Source organism: Oncorhynchus tshawytscha, linkage group LG12 (genome assembly GCF_018296145.1).
Source record: "Oncorhynchus tshawytscha isolate Ot180627B linkage group LG12, Otsh_v2.0, whole genome shotgun sequence".
NCBI classification, from domain to species: domain Eukaryota; kingdom Metazoa; phylum Chordata; class Actinopteri; order Salmoniformes; family Salmonidae; genus Oncorhynchus; species Oncorhynchus tshawytscha.
Genome location: NC_056440.1, coordinates 20,707,934 through 20,727,425, shown reverse-complemented (window position 1 = coordinate 20,727,425; position 19,492 = coordinate 20,707,934). Strand labels below are relative to the sequence as shown.

Genomic DNA, 19,492 nt, shown 5'->3' with positions numbered 1-19,492 from the left:
GATCATATGAGTGTCAGGTACAGTAAAGTCCAGTTCTGGTTCTGATACTTAGGGAAAATAATATTCTTAATGTTTGCCGACATATATATAATATATTATTTTTGAATGCATCTTGGTTAGATATGTTTTTGTTTATAAAGACATGGGGAAAATTGTATTGTATACTCTCGAGTTCTATTCTCACTTCTCGCCTCTTGCTCAAAACCCATTGGAGAAGATGGTCAGAGCAGCGGGACCTCTTGCTTTATCATCCGATGGATTTTGAGAAGGAGGCGATGAGAGAGGACACGAGGAGGATGAAATTGAGATTCATCCATGAACTTAAGAAATCAACAGGTAACGCTATTCATATCCATTCCAGCCCGCTAGGGGGCAGTAAAGATGTCTTTCTGTGTTAAGGGCTTCCGGTTTCCTGTCTTTTTCATCTGCGGAGAGAACAGCAATGAGTTACTGAAATCAAACGGCAGAAATCTGTTAAATTGTCAACGGTTTCACTTTGCTTATTGTTTGAAGAAATTAAGGCCCTAAAAATGGGCAGAAGTAGAAGCCGATCCCCACCAAAACGAGGTTTGTATTAGCAATGAATAACCAACGATGACAATAATAGTAATTTGCTAAAGTTAGCTACAGTAGCATCATACGTTATTTACAAACAGGTCCATATGTATTCCAGCTAGCAAGTTGACGATAACAATAACCACTATTTCGGTCTCGCAACTAACATGTACGTGTAGCCCTAAACATTGTAGTTAAAGTACAGTAATCTGGTTAACTTTTAATTGTGTACACGCTCGCCCATAATGGAGTAAAGGAGCCAAACAGCGTTACTCCGGACTATAGTCAAAGGACCTTTACGTTACATCTTCTGTTTAGAGACTGATTGGCTTTGGCAGACAAATACGGCAACTAAAAGTGAATGGATTCTCGATTGCTATACGTTTTTAGAAACATAAAGCCTCCTAATTTCTTGTCACATAAAAATAACGTTAATTTAACAAATGCAAACATATACACTTAATAAACAAGGCCGTAAATCTGTCCACATAATTCCCATCGTAAAGAGTTAATGCATATATTCTGTTTTGTGACGTTTTGGTCTTTGCATTCTTTTCAGCTATTTTTATTTTGCCCGAAGTCTACGCCCCTTCATCTGTGATTGGTCAACTGTAGGGGGAATTAGACACATGCAGCTTGTAAACCCTAAAGCCCTTTAAAGCTGCAGTATGTAACTTTTTGGGCTACACGACCAAATTATAGAGCTGTCATTCTCATTGAAAGCAAGTCTAAGACGCGGTACATCTGTTTTATGTGCTCTCTTTCTATGCTTCCCGTGCCCAAGTTTCGTTTTTGTGTGTTTTACTTTCGGTTTCGTAAACCAGCTGAAAATACAATATTTTTGCTTATGGAAAATGTTTATCACAGTGGTTTAGATTGTACAATGATTCTCTATGCTATACTTGCTTGTTTTGTCACATAAACACATTTTAGCTACCAGGAAATGGAGGAGCATGGCGCATCTTTAAATGTGTATAGTAATTTAACCTTTTTTTTGTTTTGAGAAAATTACAACTGATTTGTTCCTTATGTTTCCAAAACTACCGCAAACAATGCATGTTAACGTTAGAGCAAGCGTCTGGGTTCTTAACAAAACTCCCCTGGCAAGAAGATACTGTCTAACCCAATATAGTTCATCTGTGCCGTTTATAGTGGGAGAAAATTAAGCATAGTGGGCAGAACAAGCAAGGAGGTGGGCAGAGCCAAACAGGAGCTAGGGAGATCCTATTGTAGCATATATTTCCTTTAGGGAACGCCGCCTCTGGGAAGTTTGTGTGCACAACCTCGCACTCTTTCAAACACTAAGTCTTAAACTTAGTGCACTGTGTTTGTAACAAATTGTAGTTTTGGGAACATAATGTATTGAGATCAGATGTTTCATCGATGAGATAATTAGCAGAATGTTTGGCCAGTTTCACCTAGTTCATCCTCTCCCACTACCCGTGACTGGACTTCAACTCTCGTTTGGTGTTGAGAACGTTCTAAATGAATGCTTCATCTTTATAGCCCCTGTGATGTCTGGGTTACCCCTTCTGTTGCCCCTTCTATTGACTAACACAACTGTAAAACCTAATGGAAACTGGAGATATTTTTTGCATCACTGGTTAGAGGACAACCTGCATAAGTCAACTACATTTTGGAATGTTGCATTTTGATACAGGGGTCACCAGAACAGAAAGAAACGCATCACTATTTTGTTGTGACTCATCGGTTATCACGTTGAAATCAATTGGTGTGCGTATCAGTGCCATTTAAAAGTATAAAAAACAAAATCCTGCAAACCCCAGTGTATATGACAAAATAAACATTACAAAACCAAATATATTGATCTGTTTTAAGCACTCGAGGTAAAGATTTGATGACCCGACGCTATCAAAATGTCAGCTTGTGTAATGTATTAACAAATACTGTCCACAACATGGAAAGTAACACAATTTTTCCCCCATATCTTATTAATGTATAGCTTAATTTATCGTGATAGTAAGTTAAACACACAGATTTGTTTCAATAATCACATACTTTATATTTCTCAGTAGCTTAACCATTTAGAGATGTAAAAAAAATGCTGATAATCACAATTTAACCAGGCGCTCTAGACTAGAGCGTCCAAAGGGTCTGTGCTGCAGGCTGAATGTTTGACGTCCCTATAGTCAGTGGAGATTGCTGAGGGGAAGACAGCTGATCATAATGGTTGGAATGGTATCAAACATCAGATGTGGTTGATACTACTCCGCTCCAGCCATTATTATAAGCCGTCCTCCCCTCAGCAGCCTCTGCTGGTCTACTATGACTGGGCTATGAACATGCTATGCTATGAACATAGCTAGTGTGTCTTTCTCTGGTCCATCACACAACAACTACAAGTTGCCTCTACTCTGTGGAATATTCCTTTGACTCTTTCAGTTTCCCCAAAAAATGTATTTAGAGTCATTTTAATATACTTTTGTAACTCACCAAAGAGTAGATGTTGCTAGAGTGTTAGATACTTTCTCTGTATGCACAGGGTGTCATTTAAAACAATACAGAAACGACCAGACTAGCTCTGGTCCACGTGCATGTGTTGGATCTGCACTACAACCTGCGTGTGTTTCTGTTGCATGCACCTGGACCAGAGCTAGTCTGGCGGTATATAACGTGCTAATAAAAATATATGTACTTTTTGTATTTTGGAGGAATGACACCCTGCATATAAAGACAAATGATTCAACACTTTAGCAACATCTTCACTTTGAGGTAGTACGAAAGTCTATTGAACCCATTCACTAAACAAAATTCTATTCATGTAAGGATTCATAACATGGATGCTGTTCTTGGTCCTCCGCCATATTCAGTCATGTCTTGGTCTGTTTGTTCCTCGTCTGCAGAGAGACGACGCTCTCGCTCGGGTTCAAGGGACCGTGAACGAAAGCGCAGGGAGAGGGAACGCTCCCGTTCTCGGGACAGGGAAAGGCGAAGGAGCCGCTCGCGCTCTCCAGCCCGAAGGCGGCGCTCAAGGTGAGAGAAGAGACCCCCAGTGAGTCGTCTCAACTAAAAGGGGGTTGACAGTGGACTCACACAGGGTCATTGGTTACTTCTCTAGGCCTATGTGGTGTAACCTCGGTCTACACTCCCATTGACATAAATATATCTGGCTAAAGAGACTGTGATACCCTTGTGCTCTTAGGGGGAAGTTTGACTATTTCTGTACTGCAAAAGTATCACTAGGGCTGTATTCCGATTCCATACCCTTCTCCCCAAATGTGCACTTCCTCATCCTCAAGAATTTACAAGCATTGGATTGGGGTGGGGGGAGTGTTTCCAGTTTCCACCATATTTGTTAAACCAGTCCATAAGGGAAAATGATTTGTGCGCACTTCAAAAAGTATATAGAATGGGACCTCTGCCTAGATAACCCGTCCGTCCACCAGCTATCTCTGTCTCTTGTCTTTAGGTCTCCTCGTCGGCTGCGCTCTTCTTCCGGCTCCCCCTCCAGGCAGAAGGACAGGCGTGATGATGAAGATAAAAAGGATTCCAAGGATAAGCCAATAAAGGAGCATCAGATCTCAGGTGGTTTATCTGCTATGATCTTGTATGTGTCTCAAATGACACTCGATTCTCTACATGGTGCAGTACTTTTGACCAGAGCCCTGTGTGTATATATACAGTACCAGTCAAACTTTTGGACACCTATTCATTCAAGGTGTTTCTTTATTTTTACTGTTTTCTACATTGTAGAATAGTAGTGAAGACATCAAAACTATGTAACAACACACATGGAATCATGTAGTAACCAAAAAAGTGTTAAACAAATAAAAATAGATTTGAGATTCTTCTAAGTAAACACCCTTTGCCTTGATGACAGCTTTGCACACTCTTGGCGTTCTCTCAACCAGCTTAAACTGGAGTGCTTTTCCAACCGTCTTGAAGGAGTTCCCACATATGCTGAGCACTTGTTGGCTGCTTTTGTTTTGTGTCATTATCCTGTTGAAAAACAATTGATATTCCCACTAAGCTCAAAACAGATGGGATGGCGTATCGCTGCAGAATGCTGTGGTAGCCATGCATGGTGGGAACCACACATGCAGAGATCATTCGTTCACCTACTCTGCGTCTCACAAAGACATGGCGTTTGGAGCCAAAAATCTCAAAATTGGACTCATCAGACAAAAGGACAGATTTCCACCGATGTAATGTCCATTGCTCGATGTTTCTTGGTCCAAGCAAGTCTCTTCTTATTAGTCACCTTTTAGTAGTGGTTTCTTTGCAGCAATTTGACCATGAAGGTCTGATTTAAGCAGTCTCCTCTGAACAGTTGATGTTGAGTTTGTCTGTTACTTAAACTCTGAAGCATTTATTTGGGCTGCAATTTCTGAGGCTGGTAACTAATGAACTTATCCTCTACAGCAGAGGTAACTCTGGGTCTTCCTTTCCTGTGGCCGTCCTCATGAGAGCCAGTTTCATAGCGCTTGAGGGTTTTTGCGACTGCGCTTGAAGAATAGTTCTTGAAATATTCTGACTTGACTGACCTTCATGTCATAAAGTAATGGTGGACTGTTGATTCTCTTTGCTTATTTGAGCTGTAATTGCCATAATATGAACTTGGTCTTTTACCAAATAGGGCTATCTTCTGTATACCATTCCTACCTTGTCACAATACAATCCATACAATACCGATTGGCTCAAATGCATTAAGAAGGAAAGAAATTTCACAAATTAACTTTTAACAAGGTACACCTGTTAATTGTTGCATTCCAGGTTACTACCTCATGAAGATGGTTGAGATAATGAGTGTGCAAAGGTTGGCTACTTTGAATGATCTCAACATACAATATATTTTCATTTAACACTTTTTTTGGAAGCTACATGATTCCATATGTTATTTCATAGTTTTGATGTCTTCACTATTCTACAATGTAGAAAATAGTCAAAATAAAGGAACCTTTGAATGAGTATGTCAACTTTTGACTGGTACTGTTTGGGGGGGGGGTGTGTTGTGTGCTAATTGGGATGCACCCCTTCTGTGAGAATATGGAGAAATACTACTGTTGCATGTCAGTGTCTAAAAGTGTGTTTTGTTTATAGAGGAAGACATGCAGGGCAAGACGGAAGAGGAGATTGAGATGATGAAGATTATGGGATTTGGCAACTTTGACACCACAAAGGTAAGGATTCTGTCAACTCGTCTCAAATCTAGAGGTTCCTGGTTAGGCTTGCCAAAGATATCTGTAGATATTAGATGCTTTTATTTAGTCTTGAGTCTGCAGAATAATTATTCTGTTGACAGGTAATTGCTGAAATTGTCCAACTCACCACAAGGGGGCACAGTTTTCTAAAACTAACTGATTGTACGGTGCACTTCACCAACAAGAATTAAAGATCTAACAATCATAATAGTGATTTCTAAGAACTTGACACACTCCACTTTTGGTAAACAGTTTGTAAGACTAAGATCATCTGAAATGGGTGTGATTCTTTTCAAAGGAGTTCAATTAGGTCTCCATTTGTCTGGAAGTTTTTTTTTTTTATTGCAGGAAGATGTTTTGGTTTGATACAACTTAATTGTTTATTGCCACAGGTGAACAACCTCATGTTTCTGGATGTGTGATGTATTAATGTAGTTGTCATTGCCAACAGGGGAAGAAGACCAATGGAGCAGTCAATGCGCATGCTATCAATGTGTCTCAGAAGAGGAAATACAGGTCTGTTGATTCATTATCATTAACCCCAAGAGTTGGCTTATGTGGCTTTTTATTTCACAAATAACATTTCAATTACAAAATTGGGTGGAGCTGCTCACGTGTAGTTGTGAAAATGCTCTAATATAGACTGCATTTAGTATATAATATATCAATGTGTGGGACTACCAATATCTAGTCCTTCTCGTTAGGATATTATTTATTTTCCATCACATTCAGGTCACCTAGTGTATCTTGTTGATTTATGCACCAACTAGCTTCATTTGTTTATAAATCAACAATTCCAACTGCAAGGCACAAGGTCCAGGCTGATACTGAGCAGTCTGAACAGTGACTATGCTCATTGCTGCCAATCACCTCTGCAGGTGTTTCTATGCAGACATTTTGGCTCTCCTATTGGTGGATGATGATGTAATGGTAACAGTTTTGTGTGTATTTTTTTTCTTTTCAGGCAGTACATGAACAGAAAAGGTGGATTTAACAGACCTCTGGATTTCATTGCTTGAAGTAGGATAAACAGAACATACTCATTGATGTTCCCTAAAATATACTATTTTAGCCTTGTCGTCTCTAGACTGTTTTGGTGATAGAAGTTTATTTTTTTGTATTATGTATATTTTTTTCTTCTCATTTTGACACCCTGCACTGCATATAAGTTATGCAAAGACCCATGCAACTGAATATAATGAAATGTTTCTGTAATATGTTTAGCTTATTTTAAGAATGAGTCTTGTTGACAACATGCCTGGGTCGATATGCTTTTCAGGGTGCATTTTAATTGAGGTGTTTTTGGGTCAGATTAAAAATGTTAATTCAGATCATGACTCATTCTCATTTTTACGATTTATGTAAATTGCCAAATTATTGAAATGTAAAGCTCTAAGTGGGATAGTTAATTGATTGCTGAAAGGTATGAGAATATTTTTGAAGGCAAGTATTTTAATGGGTGGGATTTGAGCACAAAGCCCTCTTTAGTTGTGTTCAAATTCCCTCTCTAGGCTCATTTCTCATGTCATCTTCTGTATATGGTTTTAAGGACAAACGGTTGAAATCAGCGGTTAGCCTTCCTATCGCCTTTGACCACAGAACGTCTGCTGTCATTTTTAGTTTCCCAACAATTCTACTTGTTGAATCTCCACCATTTGTCGTCACCAAACTGATGTATTCATTAGTTGCATACTGTTCCCTTTTCATTCAGTGAGCTATATTTTCTGTTCGTATCCCTACGTGATGTACTGCTCACGGCTGACGTTCGCGTTCTGTCTTGCCTCCCCTTGATCACACCTACAGCGTCATTGTGTTGTGCTACACCAGAAGTACATTAATTTCCAATGGAACGCTGTGTTTGCCATGCAGCATTGTGTTCTGTGTGGTTCATAGGTTGGATTTATTGAACGTATGCATCATATTGTATGTGTAGACGTCTTGACAGAAATGGTAGAAGGTGAATGTTAAACTTTTGTTCCACACATCCAGATGATGCTGCATAGCATTTTGCGAAATGATGGTTTAGGTGTGCTCAAGCTGTAGTCTTTTTTGCATACTACACTGAAAAAAATGAAAAAGCAACATATAGTGCTGGTCCCATGTTTCATGAGGTGACATGAAAGATCCCATAAATGTTCCATAGGTACACAAAGCTTATTCTGGGGACAATAAAAAAATAAAATGCCACTCTAAAATGTTCAGTTTTGCCACAGATGTCTCAGATGGATTGTGCAATTGGCATGCTGACTGCAGGAATGTCCACCAGAGCTGTTGCCAGAGCATTGAATGTTAATTTCTCTACCATAAGCCACCTCTGTGTAACCACGCAAGCCCAGGACCACCTCCAGGCTTTTTCACCTGTGGGATTGTCGAGGTGCGGAGGAGTATTATTTTTTTCATTTTTACCCCCTTTTCTCCTAATTACGATCTTGTCTGATCGCTGCAACTCCCCAACGGGCTTGGGAGAGGCGACGGTTGAATTATGCGTCCTCCAAAACATGACCCGCCAAACCGCGTTCCTTAACACCTGCCTGCACCAATGTGTCGGAGAAAACACAGTTCAACTGACAACCAAGTCAGCCTGCAGGTGCCCGGCCAAGTAAAGCCCTCCCCTATCCCGGACGACGCTGGACCAATTGTGCACCACTCTATGGGACTCCTGGTCACAGCCGGTTGTCACACAGTCCGGGATCGAACGCGGGTATATAGTGATGCTTCAAGCATTGCGATGCAAGAGCCTTAGACCACAGCGACATTCAGGAATCCCTCTAAGTATTTCTGTCGGTAATAAAGCCCATTTTGTGGGGAAAAACTAATTCTGATTGGCTGATATGCCCACCTATGGCTGCACCCCTGCCCAGTTGTGAAATCCATAGACTAGGGCCTAATTAATTCATTTAAATTGACTGATTTCCTTGAACTGTAACTCAGCGAAATCTTAGAAATTGTTGCGTTTATATTTTTGTTCAGTATAGTAGTCACACTTAATTGCATTCCAATTAAATGGATGCAATTCTGGGCATTTTGATCCAATTCTAACTGAACATCACAACTGAATCTTCCCAAAGTGTAATCGAACTATGGCGCAGTCAAGTACGCATAAAATATATTTTGCCACCACATACAATTCAACTCTGGCTCTTGCCCTCATAGTATGTCAATTTCCTAACCTGCTTTCAATCAACCTACTATGTGGTTTTCAAGCATATTTGGAGATTCCAAGTGGTTATGGGTCTTCTGAAGTAAATTTACCCGAACGGGAATTTGAGGACTGTTCTCTCTTGTCATGGTTTCTAGAATTCACATTTTTTTTAAAATAGTTATGGTTTAAAAAAATGCTTAATGACTTTGCATTACCTTGTAAGAAAAACAGTTCCTTGTCACTATACAGGCCAGGGGGGCAGCAGGTAGCCTAGTGGGTAGAGCATTGGACTAGTAACTGGAATGTTGCAAGATCGAATCCCTGGGCTGACAAGGTAAAAATCTGAACAAGACAGTTAACCGACTGTTCCTAGGCCGTCATTGAAAATGTTTTTTTTTTCTTTAATTGACTTGCCTAGTTAAATAAAGGTATAAAATACCAATGGAAAGTTAGGTTTGCATGAACCAGTGCCCCTGTCAGGCGGAGTGTATACAATTTAGACCACTCCATTGGTCCTTAATAAAAATCGCCACTCACTATTGGGGGACTTGCAAAACCAAGTGCCCCAATAGTGGCGCAGCATGTGAATTCCGCAAACCACTGAACTCGAAATAAAGCAAACAACACTGAAAAACCAATCACCGGTGTACAGAGCGAAAGCAGCATGTCGCCCCGTGCGAGTTGTTAACGAATCGCGATTTGACTCGGTGAGAACAATCAATGGCTCGCCAAAACACTTGGTGCCAACAACAGTAGAGAAACAAGACTCCATTGTGGCTCTTTTCCTGTAACAATGATATGATGGCGCCAAAATGGCGAAAATGTTAACCAGTTGCACATGACAGCCCTGTTGGTGTTACTATTTAGGATACCCAATCGCATCACAGCTCATATAGGGCGCGTTCGTAAATTGTGTGCGCTCTGAATTTACGAACGCCCAGAGCGCACTCGGTCACTCCAGAGTCAATTTACGAACGCACCCATAAGCTCTCTGGCAAACACAGTAGTTTACCAGAAAAACTGCTGTCGTTCATATAAACACTGTTGCAAGGTAGCAGTTTATTTAGCTTATCTTTTGACCTAGTATTTTTTTAATAAACATTTGTGTCAGCCTTTGCAGCTCGAGACGACCCACACGTGATCGGCCAGCATAACTAGGCGCTTGTTAGTTACAGTATTTGAATTTGACGAGGCTATTTTGACTTTGGATAGCTAACTATATTCGCTGGTTCGAAATTTCGAATAGATCTCACATGAATGTTTTAAATATATGGTTATCACAAACGTACCTAATTTTGATATTTAAGGCAGACTGTATGAAGTTAATTTGTTAACCGGTTAGACGTTAGTTTTTCTTGCCAGCTTGAGCTGCTGTACATTTTCTTTTCGGCTAATAAATTATAACGTCATTTGTTTTTGAGAGCCATCTGCGGATTGTCATTTTTACTTTTTCAAGAACAAGGCTTTCTACCTGAAATATTTGTGTTAGGGATTCCACAAACATTGTAGCTAGCTAGCATTTAGCTTGCTTGCACCCGTAACAGCGATTGTAACCACGAGCCAGCATCGGCCAAGCGAATTTGACAAAGTATTTAGTCAATAATTAAGTTATCAAGAGCAGTATCACACACACCGATAACTGACTTCTGTTGTCGAGAATTTGCATCCATCTTTGCTTATTTTCATTACCGAAAGTGAAGTACCCTGACTAGCCACAGTCAGAAGCAGTTGAGTAGCTAGCTATCCAAATTCTGAATCTGATTGTCATTTTATCAGTGTTATTGTTGAAAATGGCGGCGATCGAAATGGTGCAGATGTTGATCGAAGCAGCAGAATACCTTGATCGCAGAGAAAGAGGTACAGTGTTAACATATTTAGCATTTTGTGTATCATATTGTTTTTATATCATTAGTGAGCTACCCTGCCTCATTTGAATTGCTGGGGAGTGCACCTGTCATAATCCATTTATCAGGTTCATTATAAATGATTGATTATTGATATAGACCAGATTTAAAAAACATTAATTAATAATTGCATTGTACATCGAATAAGGGGGCCAGCTGGCAGCAATATGCTCACAGCAACAACAAATGCACAGCAGCAAATACCATGCAGGGGATATTTTCTATTACAAACACTTTGAAGTATAGTGTTGCAATTTTACTGACATGCAGAAATGACCATGTTTGATCGAAAAAATATATTATTTGTCACATTCATACGGGAAAGGTTCATGCTTGCGCCAATGGATTTGATCTTGATGTTCTGTCCAGACGAATTCCCACCTCTCCCTTCTCTCTTTTGTGGTTAGGCTGGGGAGCCAGCAGGGTTTACACCAGTTCAGATGACATCATTGGCTGAAAAGGGGGGAAATTATCATAAATCGAGATTGTATGTTAATACTCAAGCTATATAACTACAAACCTGATACAAATAATAGTTCACTTCTTACCTAGCTAAAAAATACAGTATTCCCTCATCTCACATTTATGGCTCTGTTTTCATTGGAATGTATGGTTGTATTGAATGCATTCATTGCACTATGTTGTGAATTAGTGATGGATTGATTTATATCCTGCTAATTTATTTCCAGAAGCTGAACATGGCTATGCCTCTATGTTACCTTTCACCACCAGCAAAGAGAAGGACAGCTTGAAACGGAAAAATAAAAGCAAGAAGAACTCCAGTAGCAGGTATAGTCATTTGAGCTAGTTCTGTCTATACGTCCTTGTGTAGAGTAAACCCCCTCAAGGGAATACCCTATAACTGCAAGATCAGTTTTTCAGGGAACAAGACCTTTGCATTGTCCAGTTTTAGCCCCAACAGTGACCCAGATGGGAAAAGTATTAATCCGATTCGGACAGAATTTAGCAAGTAGCTACATACAATAGTGGGGAATCCAAGCCTTTTGAGGTCGATCAAGGTGTCCAAGGATAAACTGCAGCAGTCAGGCAGTTCACCCTGACGGGCGTCCCTCCTGGAAGGACAGGACAGCCTCACCCTGCCTGGCCAATTGTCTCTGTCTTTCTGATGTTATCCAGCTTACCTACAGTGCCTTGCAAAAGTATTCACCCCCTTTGGCAGTTTTCCTATTTTGTTCCATTACAACCTGTACTTTAAATGGATTTGGATTTCATGTAATGGACATACACAAAATAGTCCAAATTGGTGAAGTGAAATGGAAAAAAAATAACTTGTTGGAAAAAAAAAAGTTAAACAGAACAGTGGTGCGTGCATATGTATTCACCCCCTTTGCTGTGAAGCCCCTAAATAAGATCTGGTGCAACCAATTACCTTCAGAAGTCACATAATAAATGAAATAAAGTCCACCTGTGTGCAATCTAAGTGTCATATGATCTGTCACATGATCTCAGTATATATACACCTGTTTTGAAAGGCCCCAGAGACTGCAACACCACTAAGCAAGAGGCGCTACCAAGCAAGCAGCACCATGAAGACCAAGGAGCTCTCTAAACAGGTCAGGGACAAAGTTATGGAGAAGTACAGATCAGGGTTGGGTTATAGAAAAATATCAGAAACTTTGAACATCCCACGGAGCACCATTAAATCCATTATTAAAAAATGGAAAGAATATGGCACCACAACAAACCTGCCAAAAGAGGGCCGCCCGCTAAAACTCACAGACCAGGCAAGGAGGGCATTAATCAGAGAGGCAACAAAGAGACCAAAGATAACCCTGAGGGAGCTGCAAAGCTCCACAGCTGAGATTGGAGTATCTGTCCATAGGACCACTTTAAGCCGTACACTACACAGAGCTGGGCTTTATGGAAGAGTGGCCAGAAAAAAGCCATTTGCTTTAAAAAAGAAAATAAGCAAACACGTTTGGTGTTCACCTAAAGGCATGTGGGAGACTCCCCAAACATATGGAAGAAGGTACTCTGGTCAGATGAAACTAAAATGTTGCGTTTTAGCCATCAAGGACAACGCTATGTCTAGCGCAAACCCAACACCTCTCATCACCCCGAGAACAGCATCCCCACAGGGAAGCATGGTGGTGGCAGCATCATGCTGTGGGGATGTTTTTCATCGGCAGGGACTGGGAAACTGGTCAGAATTGAAGGAATGATGGATGGCGCTAAATACAGATAAATTCTTGAGGGAAACCTGTTTCAGTCTTCCAGAGATTTGAGACTAGAACAGAGGTTCACTTTCCAGCAGGACAATGACCCTAAGCATACTGCTAAAGCAACACTCAAGTGGTTTAAGGGGAAACATCTAAATGTCTTGGAATGGCCTAGTCAAAGCCCAGACCTAAGTCCAATTGAAAAGCTGTGGTATGACCTATAGATTGCTGTACACCAGCAGGAACCCATCCAACTTGAAGGATCTGGAGCAGTTGTACCTTGAAGAATGGGCATCAATCCCAGTGGCTAGATGTGCCAAGCTTATAGAGACATACCAAGAGACTTGCAGCTGTAATTGCTGCAAAAGTTGTCTCTACAAAGTATTGACTTTGAGGGAGTGAATAGTTTTGCACGCTCAAGTTCTGTTTTTTAGTAATATTTCTTGTTTGCTTCACAATTTAAAAAAATATTTAGCATCTTCAAAGTGGTAGGCATGTTGTGTAAATCAAATGATACAAACCCATAAAAAAAATATATTTTAATTCCAGGCTGTAAGGCAACAAAATATGAAAAATGCCAAGGAGGTGAATACTTTCGCAAGGCACTGTAGACACCTAGTTGTGAAAACAGCCTCCTACAGTGGTCTTACCTAGGCCTATATATGTTAAGGTGTCTGTCTGTGTGGTCGGGCGAGGCAGTAAGTGTAGATAACTAGACATTAAATCTAAACAGGGATAAAGGAGAGGTTGTACTGGTCTATTTATACCTAAGCCTCAGTTCGTTGTAATAGGAACCTGCTGTTATTACAATATTTGGTTTGGACTGATGGGTTGCTTAGTTGTCCAGCTTGGGCTGACAGAGCCACCAGTACATACAGTGGGGCAAAAAAGTATTTAGTCAGCCACCAATTGTGCAAGTTCTCCCACTTAAAAAGATGAGAGAGGCCTGTAATTTTCATCATAGGTACACTTCAACTATGACAGACAAAATGAGAAAAAAAAATCCAAAAAATCACATTGGTGGCTGACTCAATACTTTTTTGCCCCACTGTACATGTACAGTAAAGCATTCATATACATACAGGACAGCCAAGGTCTAGTTTACAGTAAACTACACAGTATAGTATACTACTAAAAATAGCATAGACATGGTAGGTTCGGTTTACTAGTACAGGGTTTTTTTCTGGATCAAAAAGTGGCTCATGTGGTGGGTGTGGCAGCAGGTGGTGGGTGTAGAGTCCCCTGTCTTGGTGCTGTAGAGAACTTTTTATAATTTTTATGCCAATCTCCCACAAATGTACAAATTTCTCCATGCAGCTGAAATACCATTTTGCAGTTTTGAAGCAAGTTTCTTACAATTCTATGCATTTTGCCATGGATAATGCTGTGTTCTTTTGCTCAAACATAACAAAGTGAATACGGCTAAATTCATTGTTTTTGACATTTTAAATTCTCCTTGACTGTCTAGCATTTATTTAGGTGATTGTTAGTTCTCAAAGATAATATAATAATAAAAAATATACAGGTCCAATATTTTTCTACATCATTTCTATCTGGTTTTGGTCATTTAAGTTTACCCTAAAAGTTTTTTTTCCATCCCAAAAATGTGTGAAAATAAATAGTATACACTACCGTTAAAAAGTTAAGGGTTACTTAGAAATGTCCTTGTTTTCCATGAAAACATACATGAAATGAGTTGCAAAATAAATAGGAAATATAGTCAAGACATTGACAAGGTTATAAGTAATGATTTTTAATTGAAATAATAATTCTGTCCTTCAAACTTTGCTTTCGTCAAAGAATCCTCCATTTGCAGCCATTACAGCCTTGCAGACCTTTGGCATTCTAGTTGTCAATTTGTTGAGGTAATCTGAAGAGATTTCACCCCATGCTTGCTGAAGCACCTCCCACAAGTTGGATTGGGTTGATGAACACTTCTTACGTACCATACGGTCAAGCTGCTCCCATAACAGCTCAATAGGGTTGAGATCCGGTGACTGTGCTGGCCACTCCATTATAGACAGAATACCAGCTCACTGATTCTTCCCTAAATAGTTATTGCATAGTTTGGGAGCTGTGCTTTTGGTCATTGTCCTGTTGTAGGAGGAAATTGGTTCCAGTTAAGTGCTGTCCACAGGGTATGGCATGGCTTTGTAAAATGGAGTGATGGCCTTCCTTCTTCAAGATCCCTTTTACCCTGTACAAATCTCCCGCTTTACCACCACCAAAGTACCCCCAGACCATCACATTGCCTCTATCATGCTTGACAGATGGCATCAAGCACTCCTCCAGCATCTTTTCATTTTTTCTGCGTCTCACAAATGTTCTTCTTTGTGATCTGAACACCTCAAACTTAGATTTGTCTGTCCATTGCACTTTTTCCCCCCAATCTTCTTCTGTCCAGTGTCTGTGTTCTTTTGCCCATCTTAATCTTTTCTTTTATATTGTCCAGTCTGAGATATGGCTTTTTATTTGCAACTCTGCCTAGAAGGTCAGCATTCCGGTGTCGCTTCTTCATTGTTGACGTTGAGACTGGTGTTTTGCGGGTACTATTTAATGAAGCTGCCCATTGACTTGTGAGGCGTCTGTTTCTCAAACTAGACACTCTAATGTACTTGTCCTCTTGCTCAGTTGTGCACCGGGGCCTCCCACTCCTCTTTCTATTCTGGTTAGAGCCAGTTTGCTCTGTTCTGTGAAGGGAGTAGTACACAGCATTGTATGAGATCTTCAGTTTCTTGACAATTTCTTGCATGGAATAGCCTTCATTTCTCAGAACAAGAATAGACTGACGAGTTTCAGAAGAATGTTCTTTGTTTCTGGCCATTTTGACCCTATAATCTAACCCACAAATGCTTATGCTCCAGATACTCAACTAGTCTAAAGAAGGCCAGTTTTATTGCTGCTTTAATTAGCACAACAGTTTTCACCTGTGCTAACATAATTGCATGTGGGTTTTCTAATGATCAATTTTCAAAATGATAAACTTGGATTAGCTAACACAACTTGCCATTGGAACACAGGAGTGATGGTTGCTGATAATGGGCCTCTGTAAGCCTATGTAGATATTTCATAAAGAATCTGCCGTTTCCAGCTACAATAGTCATTTACAACATTAACAATGTCTACACTGTATTTCTGATCAATTTGATGTTATTTTAATGGACAAAAAATGTGCTTTTCTTTAAAAAAACAATGACATTTCTAAGTGACTTCAAACTTTTGAACTGTAGTGTATATCTTTCAACAACAACAAAAATCATTGTTTGGACTTAGGTACCCAAAATGTTTTTTAGGTGGCCTGCCCAAGGATTACCATGGCAGAAAAATCTCTGCTAGTATACTACAGAATTGTTGTATTAATTTTATTTAGAATTTATTTGATTGAACCTTTATTTAACTAGGAAAGTCAGTTAAGAACAATTTCTTATTTACATTGACAGCCTACCAAAAGGCAAAAGGCTTCCTGCGGGGACGGGGCTGGGATAAATAAAAATACAAATACAGGACAAAACACACATACACTACATAAAGACAACAGCATAGCATGGTACAGTAGCAACACATGACAACAACATGGTAGCAATACAACATGGTAGCAGCACAAAACAGGGTACAAATATTATTGGGCACAGACAATGGCACAAAGGGCAAGAAGGTAGAGACAACAATACATCACGCAAAGCAGCCACAAATGTCAGTAAGTGTCCATGATTGAAGAGATTAAGATAAAACTGTCCAATTTGAGTGTTTATTGCAGCTCGTTCCAGTTGCTAGTTGCAGCGAACTGAAAAGACGAGCGACCCAGGGATGTGTGTGCATTGGGGACCTTTAACAGAATGTGACTGGCAGAATGGGTGTTGTATGTGGAGGATGAGGGCTGCAGTAGATATCTCAGATAGGGGGGAGTGAGGCCTAAGAGGGTTTTATAAATAAGCATCAACCAGTGGGTCTTGCGATGGGTATACAGAGATGACCAGTTTACAGAAGAGTGTAGAGTGAATTTCTTCCATTTATCTTGGTTCAAAAATATTGTGTGTGTCCTGATGTACTAGGCTGACTGTTCCCATATGTATTATTTTGTAAATGTATTATGTTAATAGTTCACTAAAGTTTATTGCTATGTACTGGCCATCTACACCTCTTTCTTTGAATTACCTGCCATTTACCTTCCCACTGCCTTCTTCTCAACTGAAGAAAAATATAATTGCAACATGAAACAATTTCAAAGATTTTACTGAGTTACAGTTCATATAAGGAGTTACAGTTCATATCAGTCAATTGAAATAAATTAATTGGGTACCAATCTATGAATTTCACATGACTAGAAATACAGATCTGCATCTTTTGGCCACAGATACAAAAAAAAGTAGGTTTGTGGATCAGAAAACCAGTCAGTATTTGGTATGACCAGCATTTGCCTCATGCAGCGCGACATATCCTTCGCATAGAGTTGATCAGGCTGTTGATTGTCACCTCTGGAATGTTGTCCCTCTCCTCTTCAATGGCTGTCTCGAAGTTGCTGGATATTGGTGGGAACTGTAACACCCTGCCGTACACGTCGATCCAGAGCATCCCACACATGCTCAATGGGTGACATGTCTGGTGAGTATGCAGGCCATGGAAGAACTGGGACATTTTCAGCTTCCAGGTATTGTGTACAGATCCTTGCGAAATGGGGCTGTGCATTATCATGCTGAAACATGAGGTGATGGTGGCAGATGAATGGCACAACAATGGCCTCAGGATCTCGTAATGGTATCTCAATTCAAATTGCCATAGATAAAATGCATTTGTGTTCATTGTCTGTAGCTTATGCCTGCCCATTCCGTAACCCCACCGCCACCATTTTATTTTTGTGTTTTTTATTTGACCTTTTATTGAACTAGGCAAGTCAGATAAGAACAAATTCTTATTTTCAATGACGGCCTAGGAACAGAGGGTTAACTGCCTTGTTCAGGGGCAGAACGACAGATTTTTGTCAGCTCGGGATTTGATCTTGCAACCTTTCAGGTACTAGTCCAACGCTCTAACCACTAGGCTACCTGCCGCCCCAACCCCTACCCTGCTACACCACCATGGGGCACTCCGTTCAAAATGTTGACATCAGCAAACTGCTCGCCCACATAACTGCCCAGCCCATCTGCCCGGTACAGTTGAAACCGGGGTACGTCTGTGAAGAGCACAATCCTCCAGTGGCTGTCGAAGGTGAGTATTTTTTCACTGAAGTTGGTTACAACGTCAAATTGCAGCCAGGTCAAGATTCTGGTGAGGACGATGAGCACGCTGATTAACTTGCCTGAGACAGTTTCTGACAGTTTGTGCAGAAATTCTTTGGTTGTGCAAACCCACAGTTTCATCAGCTGTCCGGATGGCTCATCTCAGACCATCCTGCAGGGGTAGAAGCCGGATGTGGAGGCCCTGGGCTGGTGTGGTTACACATGTTCTGCGATTGTGAGGCCGGTTGGACGTACTGCCAAATTCTCTAAAATGACATTGAAGGTGGCTTATGGTAGAGAAATTAACATTAAATTCTCTGGCAACAGCTTTGGTGAACATTCCTGCTGTCAGCATGCCAGTTAAATGCTCCCTCAACTTGAGACATTGGTGGCATTGTGTTGTGTGAGACAACTGCACATTTTAGAGTGGCCTTTTATTGTCTCCAGCACGAGGAGCACCTGTGTAATGATCAATCATGCTGTTTAATCAGCTTCTTGATATGACCCACCTGTCGGGTCGGGTGGATGGATTATCTTGGCAAAGGAAAAAAATGCCCAGTAACGGTTATGTAAACAAATTTGTGCACAACGTTTCAGAGAAAGAAGCTCTGTGCGAGTGTAACATTTCTGGTATCTTTAATTTCAGCTCATGAAACATGGGAGCAACACTTTACATGTTGCGTTTATATTTTAATTCATTTATTATTATTTTTTTTAAACTTTATTTAACTAGGCAAGGCAGTTAAGAACAAATTCTTATTTTCAACTACTGGAATGTAAAATGTAAAACATCATTTTCAAACATTTGCCAAGACCTTCTGTGAGCCATTTCATGTGACAGAGATGAACGTCTACGTTAGAAACTTAGAGGAAATCTGTCAATAAATATCAGGAATGCAAACTAGTCACTTTCTCTGCGGAAATTCGCCGTTTTGAATGCAAAATAGTATGTGAATTGTGTAGATCCGATGTGAAAAGTTTTGGGGGGGGCTTTGGATCACTGCTGGCTGTAAGCGTACGAGTGATGCGCGTTTGGAGCAATACTGGCTGTGTCCAGGGCTCAGCCAATCGTTCACATAACAGAATGCAGCACGTGACTGAAGAGAGAAGATACAACCAATGTGCTAGTTACAGCATCAGGGCGCGCCCTGGAAAGACTGTAGTAGGGTGTAAAGGCAGTTTGCCAGTCAATTTAGAGCAGCGAGTCCCCTGGAAAGAGAGTAGTAGGGTGTAAAGGCAGTTTGCCAGTTAATTTACAGCAGTGAGAACCCTGGAAAGACAGTTGTTTATTAATATTTATTGCTTGCCTACATTCTTCTCCCTCCTCAATGTT

At 40.4% G+C, this 19,492-nt stretch overlaps 2 protein-coding genes across 4 annotated transcripts in view; both read left to right on the top strand.

Moving 5' to 3' along the window:
* The first annotated feature begins 405 nt into the window (after positions 1-405).
* Positions 406-7,048, top strand: snrnp27 (small nuclear ribonucleoprotein 27 (U4/U6.U5)). The gene is made up of 6 exons (XM_024438386.2): positions 406-567; positions 3,420-3,549; positions 3,986-4,101; positions 5,617-5,696; positions 6,169-6,233; positions 6,682-7,048. Exons 1-6 carry the CDS (start codon positions 531-533, stop codon positions 6,734-6,736), a joined length of 483 nt encoding a protein of 160 aa, XP_024294154.1. The 5' UTR covers positions 406-530; the 3' UTR covers positions 6,737-7,048.
* Positions 7,049-9,790: 2,742 nt separating this feature from the next.
* The window catches only part of LOC112262689 (max dimerization protein 1-like), a 31,392-nt gene continuing 21,690 nt past the window's right edge, over positions 9,791-19,492 (top strand). The window contains exons 1-3 of one of the 3 annotated variants that reach the window (XM_024438383.2): positions 9,798-9,910; positions 10,636-10,716; positions 11,453-11,552. In XM_024438383.2, the coding sequence (XP_024294151.1) occupies positions 10,650-10,716; positions 11,453-11,552 (167 nt within the window). In that variant the 5' untranslated portion in view covers positions 9,798-9,910; positions 10,636-10,649. Of the gene's footprint in view, positions 10,717-11,452; positions 11,553-19,492 lie in introns of all 3 variants that reach the window. The other 2 variants (XM_024438385.2, XM_024438382.2) reach the window with 2 other exon arrangements.

Coding starts and splice junctions, on each gene's coding strand:
- snrnp27 (XM_024438386.2), top strand. CDS start 531: ATGGGCAGAAGTAGAAGCCGATCCCCACCAAAACGAG. Junction 3,550..3,985: donor GCCCGAAGGCGGCGCTCAAG/GTGAGAGAAGAG, acceptor TCTTGTCTTTAG/GTCTCCTCGTCGGCTGCGCT. Junction 6,234..6,681: donor TCTCAGAAGAGGAAATACAG/GTCTGTTGATTC, acceptor TTTTCTTTTCAG/GCAGTACATGAACAGAAAAG.